This window comes from Zophobas morio, unplaced genomic scaffold, assembly GCF_036711695.1.
Source record: "Zophobas morio isolate AGI-343-1 ecotype UQ-CSIRO unplaced genomic scaffold, CSIRO_AGI_Zmor_V1 ptg000044l, whole genome shotgun sequence".
Taxonomy (NCBI): Eukaryota; Metazoa; Arthropoda; class Insecta; order Coleoptera; family Tenebrionidae; genus Zophobas; species Zophobas morio.
Genome location: NW_026972149.1, coordinates 5,746,892 through 5,759,784, shown reverse-complemented (window position 1 = coordinate 5,759,784; position 12,893 = coordinate 5,746,892). Strand labels below are relative to the sequence as shown.

Here is a 12,893-nt window from a genome sequence, read left to right as displayed (position 1 = left end):
TAACTTGTGTCTTTACACTATTTTTGTATAGTAATGAAATTTCACGACCGAGAATTAGATTGACGGGGATCTTTACCACGCTTACTATACAAAAATGGTGCGCCAAGAATACAATTTACAAACAACGTCACACCTCTACATTTTATCATCTATTTTACGCAGTATCTGATGTTTCAGCATACTCGAAATGCGCAATAATCACAATCTGGGTGTAATTGTGGGTTTGTGATAATTCTCACAATTTTCTATTCACAAAAGAATTAATAAAAATAGATTTTATTCATTTGAAGTCTCACAAAGCAATATAAATATTACTTTCAATAAGTTAAAAAAGATAACAAAATAACTTTGCTATATGAACTTAAAGGTTGACCACTTAATTTGACGTGGGTTGCGAAGTACTCGTCAACATTTGTTTGTTTTATCAGTTTTCTTACAAAAAAATTCAACCTATATGCATATATACCTATAGTACGAGTAGGGTTGAATAGTCAAAATGAATAAGATTATCAGGTATATGTGCACCAGTTCATAAGAAAAATAATTAACCTTTGTAAGATTTTATGATGTCTATCCTAGTTATCATAATTATAGTTTGTACAAAAACAACTATATGTAAAAATATGCCCAATTTACCACTTACTCTTATAATTAAGATTTCACAAGTAGGTAGGTAGTGAAAGACTATTGGACCAATATTAATAACAAAAATACTGTTAAAGCATTTTTCATTCCTTATACCAAGCCTAGGCACTGAAATGTCGGTACGACATCAACACTCGCGGAGTTGATAAACCACTCCCTACAATTTATTAAATCAAAATCTTCGACTTTATTGCGTGTAACGGTTAGTACTATTAGGTGCTTACGTTAAGGAAAATTTTAAAAGTGGGTGGAAAATTACCAATAATTTACACGTATACCGTTAGCAACGTTGCTATACATCCAGTAATTGTGGTTTTGAATGAATAGCAACCACCTTGCTAATCATTGTCCAGCAACTATATTTTTGTTATCAATTTACTCCACTCTAGAAAAATTCCGAACGAAAATTGAAACTGTGGCCCAAAAATCTTATACTGTTTTACACACATATCAGGTCAGAATAATTTGTTCCACGTAAATCACGCACATGCAACAAATTATTCGTATTTGGAACTAAAATCTAAATTAAATACGTATCTCTTGAAGAACCTAACTTAAAACGATAAAATACTTTTATTTGACTCAATAAATCAAAATCACGATCTCGAACGATATCTTGTGATTATGAAGTGCTATTGCTTTAAACAATCAAATATCTATATACAGTCAACTGTTTTAAAATTAAAGTTAGACACATACGGCGTATAAAAGATGAAAAATATAAAACGTGAAACAAATAATAAATAAAAAGATATTTGTCACAATGAGTAACAAAGGTTGCTTCCTACAAAGTACTTATATAAAATATATACATAATTATTTATCATATATAAAATAAAGTTTACATTATATCGACGAAATATATTAATATAAAAATATAAATAAATTAACAAGTATAAGTTCCATGAAAATGAATGTTAATAAAATACAGGAACTTTTAAATGTACATAAAACTTTCTTTAATAAAACTTTAGTTGATCTATCATAGATATATTCTATTTTAAATAGTGACTATGCATCAGGTGTCGATTTTGTCTGTTGCGAAACATTTTCTGGAACACTTTTTTTATTGTCTGAAACACTGCACTGTACATTTGGGGAAGAACTTCTATCTCTACCATCCTGATCTTCTAAAAATCTATCCATAAAATCAGTAAGACCGGGATGTAAAGTGTATTTCTTTTTTTCCAATCTCGTTTTGTTGGCAAATATGTCATGCCTTTCAGATTTCTTCCACAAATAATAGAACTGAACTAATTCCCCCACAGACCTTGTACGAACCTTCAACCACATACTACTCATTTAAAATAAAGAATCACTACTTTTTTCTCGTTAAAGCACACTTGCACCCCGACGCCACAGAAGCCACAGAAAGCAATACGCTCTGTGGATTCAGACAGACAAAATACGCGTTCTGATAAACTTGAAATTTTGAATTTTCTTCACTACACGGAATCAAACGAGCGTTCAAATTAAAGTAGACGATAAAAAAAAATAACACACAAAGACCATATTCAATGAAAAATTAAAATAAATCGAAAGATTCGAATCAAATCATATTTTAAAACTGTGATGCGTCATTTTGTTCGTATTATATAATTATCGATTTCTTTATTTAATTTCCTGTTGGTTTAGGTACTATGATGGGAAAGTCGTAGAGGCACCTTGGGTACTTTGTATAATATATCAGATCCAATTAGTGTTCTAAAAGTCTGTATTTTATTAACAATCCTAACAAAATTTTCCATCAAATATAGTCTTTACGGCTTATTCTAGTGGCTGTTTAATAACACCTGAAGTCTACCTCAACAGAAAAAAGTGATCAAAGCCAGTTTGAAAACCATTCCAATATAATGTTAAGGTTCATTCAATAATCGTACATAAGGGTGATTGAGTGTCAAACGCGCTTAAAATGAATTTTGCTGAATATGTTGAGCAATGCCTGAATCCACAAACTACTATTGTGTTAAGTTAGTGTTAACTGCAATCGCCGCTTGGTAGAAACTTTAGCAAAGTTAATAAAATTGGAAAAAAACGCAAGTGCAACTAAATGATTGCCACTTAATACATAGTTACTCAGTCTTGCAATCATTTCTGAATTAATACTCAAAAGTTTTATGTTACCTTATTTTGTTGTATTAAATGGAAATTTTTCCCGAAACACCTGACTCCAGCTTCAAAATTTCTACATTCTTCTTCTGACCAAAGACTCATATTGTCAGAACTGGGGGCAACGTTCATTCTTAAACGCCGTAAAGCTTCTTCCACGTTATGACCACACTGTTGTAACAAATATAACGCTTGTTCATCGTCCCGCAGATGACTACCCATCGGAATCGGCGGTTTTGATATTTCAGAAGCCTTTTTCAAGAAGTCTTCTGTTATTGTGGCGCTTATCACTAATGGATCCCATAGAAGTTTATCTTCATTTTCATAAGGCAATGCATCATCGTAATGACATAAACCTTCAGGAATTTGTGCTTGGTAGTCGCTACCAACCATAATCGTCTGAAAACAATAAAAAAATTAAAACAAAATAACGGAACTTACATCGCATGCAACGCAACGCATATTCAAAACTAACATTTCAAGCCACTACGTCTACCTACTGATCTTAGAAATAAATGTACATGCATGATAAAATGTTAGTAATGAATTATAATAAAGAAATAACCTTATTAACCTTTCTCCATTCATCTTCATCTGGACTGTAGTCGTAATCTTCTTCTTCTTCCTCGCTCACTCGCGACACCGCTACAATTACAAATTAGAAACAACCTTTTTGTAATTTTTACTCTTACAACGTAATAATCTCGCCGCGTCTTGGTCGTTCTCGGGGATGTTTTCGTACAAGGCTCTCAGTTTCGACGGCTGATCTGGGGGATCAGTCTCGCTCTCCTGCTCCTCCATGGGTTCCGACGGATCCGCGTCTTCCTCAATCGGACTCTCGTTTTCCTGATTTTCGCCTCGGTAACCATACAAAGCCAGTAGTTCTTCCAAGGGCATATTACTCTCCTACAAAGTTTAATTATTCACGAAACACCCCCAAAACAACTACCTTTTGTAAACTAGAAAGTTCGGCGTTCGGATCTTCAGACTCTCCGGCTGCTAAAGCCTCCTCTTCTTCTAGAGTTCTTTCGTCGTCGAAATCGTTAACGAGCATATCAACTGAAGGGTCAAATAGCTTATCTTTACTGGGTGAGCCGCTGTCTTTTCCATCTTTATTTGGAGAAGCAACTTCTGCCATGATATTACTCTTCATTCATCACTTCTGCTTGTAGCGGTGCTTGAATTAGAGTGAACAAATCTGGAAAGACGGTGTGACTCAGCAACGTATCAAAGATAAACCAAAGTAACACGAGAATTATTTCACTACAACGACTAAACAAACTATTGTATTATTTTCACAAACAAAAACATTGAGTAAAGTGAGGTTAGATGGGCCGAAAGTAAGCCCGCTATTTACATGATTTTTTTTTTTCAATGCATCCACCTGAAAGTGACAACGGGCTGCCTGCACACAACTAAAGTGTAAACTAAAAGCGAAAATTTCGCAATTCGGACAAACTTTTTTAATTAAACATTTTTAATTCCACCAAAAACACAAACCACTTATGATTATCCGCCATATTTGTCACGTGACTGAGAACAGCGAGACAAAACAACCATCAAAGTAGAACAAAACGAGAGCCGATTGTAATTACACTAGAAAAAAGACTTTTCACAGATAAAACAAAACAATACGTGTTTTTATTACAAGAAAACAATAAATCCATAAACCAGAAAGCTTATTTTGTTATAAATTATTAAATGCGGTTGCGTAAAACACCGTCTATATTTCGGCCATCATCTTTTATACACGTCAATGTTTACAACTTTGCAATACCTAACCCTTCCAAACTGGGAAATAAAGAAATTTTTTCCTACACAACAAAATTTAACAATAGTTAACATGTGGTAAATTCGAAATTGCGCCATTCTTCAGTGCCATCCATTGTTATAGAAATTTAAAATGAATTTAAACGATTTATCAAAAACTGTTATTACTTCCAGCTCCGAATGTTCAAAAGAATGCAGAAATATTTTGTTAAAAGGTAAATAGTTAATGGTTGTAACGTCCGAATATCTGTGTTATTTCAGTTGCGTTGTCTATAAATCAGTTTCCCAATCAAGATCGCGTGAAAGTTATCGACAAGATTTCAAGTGACCATAACATCCCCAAGCACAAAGTACTCGAACTCCTAGGAATATATTTAGCCATTGTTCAACTGTTTGTGGAATCGTCTGACAAAGAATTCAACGCAAGATTGATAGAACTGGGATTCTCAAATGAGTTTGTTGCAGATTTGCCTTTAGTTAGTAATAGGAGCAAAGTTGTAGAAACTATTTTAAACGCAAGAAGGGGAGAATTTTGCAAACTTGTTTCCTTAAAATGGAGAATTGATATAAGTTTAACCCACAGGTTGTATCATTCTGAAGTCAAGGTTTTTATTTATTTTGACGTTTCAGTGTTCTGAGTAAGAAAATTCCCACCAGTGTAATTTTGTGCCTTCAACTCAAAAATGGACGTAAATATACAATCAACGTCAATATTAGGACATTCCATAAATTAAGATATAATGTAGCTTTAATACTGAAAGAAGTTGCTAATTTAAAACTAAATCAACAAGTTAATAAATAAAGTTATTTCAGTGATTGCTATAGTTAATTCGTGAAGTGATTTTAAGCGCGTGGTTGGTACCCCTGATAATTTAGTTTCCCGCGACGGGTGTCATTTTAAATCGACCAATGACGTGTACAATATAAATGTCATTTGGCCACGTGCCCACACTGTTTCCAATAAGCTTGATTAAATTAACATGTGTACTGACAATTTTATTATTAGATAACTTAGTTAACTCGTGACCTGTACCTAAAATTTATTGACTGTTTGTCTATACCAAAACGTCAGGCGTTATTATAAAATCTTTATTTTTATAAAAAGAAAACTACAACAAATACAAACGTAATATATTTGTTTATAAATTAAAAAAATCACCATTATGCTGACAAAACTGGAACTGCGCCACAAATATTAGCCAGTGGAAATTCCCAAAGATCACCGGGTTATTATGAAAGTGACTGTTGCACTTATAACAATCTAACAAATTAACGGTTACTGGGCGCATAAAGGAAGAGTAAAATAAGGGCCCAAAAATGGAGCAAAACCTACAACAACTACACTTGAAAAAAATTTAAATCCAGAAAGTCGTCTTACCATATAGCAAAAAACAAAAACTCTGGCGACAGGGTAACGCCGAAGAAAAATTCCAGTTCTCACACTGATTGCGTCAACTGTCGAATACGCGTGTTTTACTCTTCTTGTGACTCCAGCGTCAAACGGAGACACTCTCATGAAATGGGGAACCTGTGACTTGACTAAACCAGAATAAGTCAATACTATACCACAAAATACGTACCATCGTCTGTATCATTCACGTTTATTACACGAACTTGTGCCCTCTCTAACTGTACCAAATTATTATGATATTCGCTCTAAAATTACAAATCAATTAATTCGTTTGACATTAATAATTATAATACTTCACCTCCAACTTCTCCAGTTGTATTCTCAAAGCATTCCTTTCAGTCGTCACCGTTTCTAACGTATTCTGCTTCAACATCAGGGTCTCCGTCAGCGACTTTATTCTCATTTCATAATCATTCCCTCCTACACTACTTTTATTTCTAACAGCTTCTTGTAATCGCTGAATTTCCTCATTCTTTGCCTGAATCACGTGATATTGTTGCGTCAACTCCTGACTTTTTGACTGCAACTCTTGTACTTTCAAACGACAATCTTCTTCAGCCATCACCCTGACTTTTTTCTCAGTCATTAAATTTTCGTGAAGGATTTGCGTGGACTGTTGCGACGAATTTTGCGTTAACACAATTTGCTGCTGCAAAAGCGAGATTTCTTGCGTCAGTTTCTTATTTTTTTCCGACAATTCTACATTTCGGTTTTGCTGAAACTCGACTTCTTTCCTAAAAGTAGATACGTGGTTTTTGGACTGCGTGAAAAGTGTTCTTACTTTAGTTCCTCGTTGTAGTTGGTTAAAATTTGATCGGAATTTTCCAAAGACTTGCTTTCGTTTTTCAGAAGGATTAGATTTTCTTTCTCTTGTAGAATTCTTTGAGCTCTGGCTTTGTACTGTTCCATCTCGGATTGAGCGGTTGTTACTAAATAATTGGATGCTTCAACTTGAGAACACAAAGTTGTGTTTTCGTTTCTCAGTTCCGCGTATAAATGCTGGAGATTTAATAATTGTTTACTGAGATCACGGACTTCATTCTCTAGTTTTGTTATGGTTTCTGTGTAAGTTTGAACATCTTCAGTCAAGACAAAACTAGACGTGGAAAAATTAATATAAATGTGTGTGTATAATTGAAAAGTATGTACCTATTATGAGACGAAAGGGATTTTGACCCCGGTGAACCAGGTTTAGACAACTTCTCCGTCTCTTCTCCCACTAAAAACAAATTTACTTAAGAAACACACCATCTTGTTACGTACTTTTAATTTTTTAAATTTCGTACGCTGCACAAATATTACCTGCGCATGCGCAGCATTTCGCACCGAAATTTGCGGCAAATTTAAATTACACTCACCATTGTCTTGATTTTCTGAGCCAGAAAATTGTACAACCTCCTCCACAACAGAAGCCTTAACTAAATCATTGCCACTCGTTTTGGGTGACTTTGACACTGAGCTGATACTTTCAAGTGGCTCTGAATGAATCACTATTTCTTCAACTGGTTTATCACCAAATTCATTAAATGTACCATTTTCCCTACGAGTGCGACTTATTTACTTTTGTACTTACACACAATGGTACTTACCCCTCTAAATATTTATTACTACTATCGTTTAAAACTGTGGCTGCATTTTGATCAATTTTATTAAGTAGATCTTCAGCACGACCTGCTAAATTTTGTAACCACGCCATGATTTTTAACTTTCGACTTTTACATCGTTTATCACTTACATGTTACGACTTACAGTCACCGTTATCATTCTTAATTTATGTTAAAAAATAATTAAATAAATACCGTCATCGTGTCATCGATACGTCATTTCCGAAACTTTTGGTGCATTCTAGTTATAATAATTTTATCACTAGTTTCTAGGGACTTTTGTTGGAAGGATAAGCGTACGTTGGTGACATAATGGCCTCCAGATCCCGACACGATCAACATGGCAACTAACCAAAAACGTAATCCAATTGTTTGATAACAAACATTTGAAAGCATTTAATGGAATTGCGCATTAATTATAAAATGGTGTAAAATTTTCTATTGTATTTTTTATTGAATTTTAATATTAATTTATTTTATATACAGTACAGTCGGTAAGTAACGATACAAAAAAAACTTTTTATAGACGTACTTATCACTGGTTGGGAAACTTCATTTATTTTTTGTTTTTAGTGTAAATCTATCCACAATGGCCGAAAAGGAGAAGGCACAGCCAACCCAGCCGAAAAACATACCAAAAGATGGCCAAGTTATCATGTCCATAATGAAAGAAATGGGTATAATGGATTATGATCCTAAAACAATAGTCCAGTTAACAGAGTTCGTATACCGATACGCGACTTCTATTTTAGAAGAAGCTCGAATGTATGCTAACAACTCAAAGAAAAAATTTTTAGACGTTGATGATGTACGGTTAGCTTTACAGTTAACAACAGAATCTACGTTTACGACTCCGCCACCTCGTGAAGTGGTTTTGGAATGTGCGAATGTTAAAAATTACACGCCTTTGCCTTTAGTGAAGCCTCATTGCGGTTTAAGGTTACCCCCTGACCGTTACTGCTTGGCTTCATGTAATTATGCTTTAAAAAGTTGTAACCAGAAGAAACCGAGTAAACCAAATTACAGCAATCCAGGGCCTGGAAGCGGAATGAAAGTCGCGACTAAACTCAACGTGAGTTATGTGAAAAGGACTCCAATAGGTGTCACGAAACAATCGGTCAACATCCCCAAACCGCTGACGAAAGTTACGACCACCATGCCCGTTCAACAGAAAACAACGCTCAAACCCAAAATTCAGATAGCGTCGCATAATGTGCAAATTACTTCAGCAACAAACGGTACACCCATGGAAATGGAGAATTCCCTGAAGAGGAAAAGAGATGATGACGGTGATACATGATGTAGATAATCTTTAAAAATAACGTTGTAAATTTTGCATTAATTATTTTATTAAACAAAATAAATTACAAAAAATCATGGAACACTACAAATGAACGAATTGTTTTATTGTGAACCAGTGGAAAGTAAGGCCAGAAGGCCTGAGGTCACGCCAATGGAGATCGTGTAGTTGACTGGCGGAGTGAACGACGGCAGCAAGTAGAAACTAGAGATGATCACGATTGTCAAAAACAGCGCATTGTTGTAGAAAATCGACAATGTAGTGGCTTCAAAATCAGCAACTTCGTTCTTCTTCCACAAGATTCTCTCGTCCTTTTCCTTTTTGCTCATTTTCTTGTCTTCTGACAATTTCTTTGACAAATCTCTAGTGACGGCTTCTTCTCTCTTCACGGCGATCTTATGCTTCAAAGTGAACTTGGTATTTTTATAGGCCAAAGCCAACAGATAGGTGGCTATGGAAGTAACCACGACGAACAAAATCAACGAGGAATAAATCTCAATTAAATGTATTCTCCAGAATAACCAGATTGGTACTGCAGAAACTATCAAAGCGTTACCATAAAATAAGGCCGACGATTTTGTTGATACGTTCCTGCTGAAGTCTTGTAGCAGCAGCTCTTCTTCTTTAGTGAAGCCTTTACTTTGGGACTTGGACATCTTTTTGTAATTTCACACAACTTTAATTCAAAACACACTTGTAAACCTGCGACAAGCTTCTCCACGTCTAATTTAACAACCCCATACACTACTTTCTCTGCACCTAAGCGCCACGCGCTACGTTTTTCTTCCACGTTTCAAAGTGTTGGCGACACGAGAGAGTGGGGGAAGTTGCAATATTTCAAAATCCCATTAGACATAATGCTGACATTTGCGACTGCGCAGACTCCTGCGAGCGTGTTTTAAAAAATCGGAATTATTTACACAAACTCCGTCGCCTCTGAAAGTACAACAAAAAACCGTATACACTTCAAGAACTATCGTTTTTAAGTTTAATTTTTTTTTTATGTGACGTCATTAATTTTTTAATAAAACGGTATTTTTGAAATGAGAAGATCCATTGTCTGGACGGGATACACAAATAAATTTTTGTTAATGCACACGACAGTGAAATATTGACTGAGATCTACTTAATAACACTAAAATAACGTAATCAGTTTTTTGTAAGCAATGAATAAACAAGTTTTTGTGAAAATTATAGAATACACGTCAATTTTCATTCAGATTACAATGAAACCGTCCGAGGTTTTTGTAATTACAACAGACATGCACAAGTACGGACAAAAATGGGAAGGAAACCTGCGTTTTCGTATTCTAGAGCTGTGAAATTCCCTGTCACAATATCGCTCGAAAAATAACACGATATTATATTTACCTGCATTTATGTCTGTGTAAGAAAAGTGGATAACCTAGTTATGTCACTGTAATAATAAAAAGCAGGTATTTAACTTTGTGACAACGCTTGCGCTTGCGTCTACGTCAAAATTCAAGAACCTTTACATAGATTTATGGTCGATGGAACAAAACAAAAACCAAAAGTCACTAAGCAGATTTTAATGTGTTGTTAATTTGTATTTACAAATACACTTCTACCTCATAAAATTGTATAAATTTAGACTTGTCTCCTTACCCGATTACACTGTTACACTTCACCAATACACATTAACATTGTTTTGGGTGAAGACTTGAGTGTTGAAGATGTATAATTTTAAATTAAATATGTGCTTCGTCACAAAGGGACAAAGACACTTTCAAAATTTTTCTTGAACACTAATTAACTTTAATTAAGTTTTTTTTTCATCTCCTCTAAAATATGTAGAATAATATGTGTTCTTTTATGTGGTTATTTCGACAGAACTTCCCTCGCCCCCGAAGTACAATAAAAGATATCAAGCTTTTTCAAAAAATTCTAAAATTTGATTTTGTGAATTTCATTTTTTTATGAGAACCCCTGGAATTTAAAATAAAGATATGTATGGTAACGCTAAACTAAACGTAAAGAAGCATGCTACTGGTATATTTGAAATGAGTTTACCTTTTACAAAATTTTGTGATGACGTCATCGACATTTTTTCAAGGACATGGATGTCAGGTTGTATATGTGCAGTGTAATACTACTGATAGTAATTTAATTGTTTCATTTTAAATTCGACTGGCAAAATATTAATCAGTTCAGTATTCCCAAATTTTCGGGAAAATGAACTGACCCGTTCTTGCTGAATCAATAACTGATTCATTAATTTCTTTGAGTCGCCTGGGATAAGTAATTCTAAAAAATATAAATTCTATGATAAATCACAAGATGACGTTACCAATTTTTGCAGAGGATAAACAGATACATTTTGATTCCAAATTTACCATGCTTGCGACGATTTTAAAGATTTCAAAGCATTTGGTTTCGCAGTTCCTCATTTATTACATAAAATAAATTGACACATGGTTTAATTTTTTGAGTTACTCTGTATAAGCAATTCTAAAAAATATTAATGGAATCACAAGTATAGACTCATATTTTACACATTTTCGAGAGGATTTATTCGGCAAAATTTTGAGATGACATCAATTTTTTGGGAGCGGATAAAGGAATAAATTTTGATTAACGATTTACCATCATTAGGACAATCTTAAAACGTTTACAAAATGTTGTACAATTTTGACTTTTTTTCCAAAAATCTGGATGTCTAGGGTGAAACCTCAACACGAATTCATACATCAGAAGTGCAAGAGTTTCTTATTTTATAACATTAAAAAAAAAATATTATTGTAAATGTTGGAGATTACGTCATCTCATTGGTAGTGGAGATGGATGATTATCCAAATTTGGGTGACCGTTTTACCATCTACATGATATTTCTAATGTACATACATACAAAATTTGACAACAATTGGTCCAGCATTTTCGGAGATTATCTGCCGAATAAAAATCCGGACGGACGAACAGACAGACAGGCGGAAATGGGAGATCTACGTCTTCGAACTCTTGGGGTTATGACAGGTCGAGAAAACATAAAAGTAGGGAGTTGGCCGATGGACTCGATTACAATACTTCCTTACCTTACGCTCAGGAAGTAAAAACCGATTTAAAACACAATCAAAAGCAGCCATGGGTTTTTGAATATTTGTCTTTTGATAAAATTTTCGTCCAAAAACTGATGACGTCAGTGTAAAAATTTATTATTAGTTAACTTTATATTAAGTAGATAATTTAAACGGTATTGTGTTAATTATATAACTTGCTAACAAAATAATAATCTTAACTTTATTTATATATCAAATAATAATAAACAGTGTTTATAAAAAAAATTAAAACGTTACAATTTTCAGATATCGATATTTTAGTTTTTTTAAATGCAACACCCTGTATTTTACTAGTGCATCTACTCTTCCAATATATCGATGTGTCTCTTAAAAAAGTAACAATTAGCAATGTAACAAAATGAAATGTTAGGTACAATTTATCTTAACGAGAATATAAGGAACTCCCTTGAACACCTTTTTGAAAACTGTAGATGTCTTTACGAAAAGAACGACAGAAATGTACAACTCGAATGTCATTTTTGAAATGACTAAAATTTTATGGCCATGTAAAATTATAGATGGTCATAACTGTGTAAACAGACCCTAAATGGAATTGCACCAGTGGTAGGTAGAATCCCCTATCAGAGACGTATCCTTTTAAAATTTCAGTGTAGTGTCAAACGTTAAAAATCCGTTTTTCACCACAAAATATTTGCTAGAACACTTGTTGTATATACAATATGTGATTTATTAAAATTCTGGTCTTGACTACTTTATGATATTCAACCTTAAAGCCTTCCTTTATATGACTTACTTAACTGTCATTGCAAAATATATTTTCTTATACATTCTATGTGTGTCATAAAGGTATATATTTTTTAATAAAGAAACAGTGTACATTTGATTGTCATTTATCTGTCCAGTTTCCACCTATTGAACTAAAACAAATTTTCCACTGTGATTTGTAAACATGACTGGTCTTGGTGTATGGAAATTTAGTTTGCGGCAACACAAAGTAAATTGAAATTGGGTCTTAAGCC

At 33.9% G+C, this 12,893-nt stretch overlaps 5 protein-coding genes across 11 annotated transcripts; 2 read left to right on the top strand and 3 right to left on the bottom strand.

The window, feature by feature from the left end:
* Positions 1-260: 260 nt before the first annotated feature.
* On the bottom strand, positions 261-4,283 carry LOC135141330 (mesoderm induction early response protein 1-like). Of its 6 annotated transcripts, none has more exons than XM_064072330.1 (6): positions 4,112-4,283; positions 3,704-3,952; positions 3,447-3,660; positions 3,320-3,399; positions 2,770-3,153; positions 261-1,926 (listed from the first exon to the last, which is right to left on the bottom strand). In XM_064072330.1, exons 2-6 carry the CDS (start codon positions 3,905-3,907, stop codon positions 1,657-1,659), a joined length of 1,152 nt encoding a protein of 383 aa, XP_063928400.1. In that variant the 5' UTR covers positions 3,908-3,952; positions 4,112-4,283; the 3' UTR covers positions 261-1,656. The 6 variants fall into 6 exon arrangements, with proteins under 6 accessions (XP_063928400.1, XP_063928403.1, XP_063928402.1 ...); XM_064072333.1 differs by having other exon boundaries at positions 3,329-3,399; XM_064072332.1 differs by having other exon boundaries at positions 3,450-3,660.
* A 222-nt stretch (positions 4,284-4,505) lies between these two features.
* On the top strand, positions 4,506-5,341 carry LOC135141505 (COMM domain-containing protein 5-like). The gene is made up of 3 exons (XM_064072656.1): positions 4,506-4,739; positions 4,786-5,107; positions 5,155-5,341. The coding sequence occupies exons 1-3, from the start codon at positions 4,658-4,660 to the stop codon at positions 5,324-5,326; spliced, it is 576 nt and encodes a 191-aa protein (XP_063928726.1). The 5' UTR covers positions 4,506-4,657; the 3' UTR covers positions 5,327-5,341.
* Positions 5,342-5,599: 258 nt separating this feature from the next.
* LOC135141296 (golgin-84) lies at positions 5,600-7,776 on the bottom strand. Of its 2 annotated transcripts, none has more exons than XM_064072277.1 (8): positions 7,525-7,776; positions 7,294-7,475; positions 7,085-7,154; positions 6,717-7,031; positions 6,234-6,669; positions 6,105-6,180; positions 5,903-6,063; positions 5,600-5,862 (listed from the first exon to the last, which is right to left on the bottom strand). In XM_064072277.1, exons 1-8 carry the CDS (start codon positions 7,629-7,631, stop codon positions 5,854-5,856), a joined length of 1,356 nt encoding a protein of 451 aa, XP_063928347.1. In that variant the 5' UTR covers positions 7,632-7,776; the 3' UTR covers positions 5,600-5,853. The 2 variants fall into 2 exon arrangements, with proteins under 2 accessions (XP_063928347.1, XP_063928346.1); XM_064072276.1 differs by having other exon boundaries at positions 5,600-5,853.
* Positions 7,777-7,863: 87 nt separating this feature from the next.
* Positions 7,864-8,934, top strand: LOC135141297 (transcription initiation factor TFIID subunit 9-like). Its single transcript, XM_064072278.1, has 2 exons — positions 7,864-8,033; positions 8,113-8,934. The coding sequence occupies exon 2, from the start codon at positions 8,129-8,131 to the stop codon at positions 8,837-8,839; it is 711 nt and encodes a 236-aa protein (XP_063928348.1). The 5' UTR covers positions 7,864-8,033; positions 8,113-8,128; the 3' UTR covers positions 8,840-8,934.
* LOC135141298 (translocon-associated protein subunit gamma) lies at positions 8,864-9,739 on the bottom strand. Its single transcript, XM_064072279.1, has one exon. It carries the CDS (start codon positions 9,493-9,495, stop codon positions 8,944-8,946), a length of 552 nt encoding a protein of 183 aa, XP_063928349.1. The 5' UTR covers positions 9,496-9,739; the 3' UTR covers positions 8,864-8,943.
* Between the last annotated feature and the right edge of the window lie 3,154 nt (positions 9,740-12,893).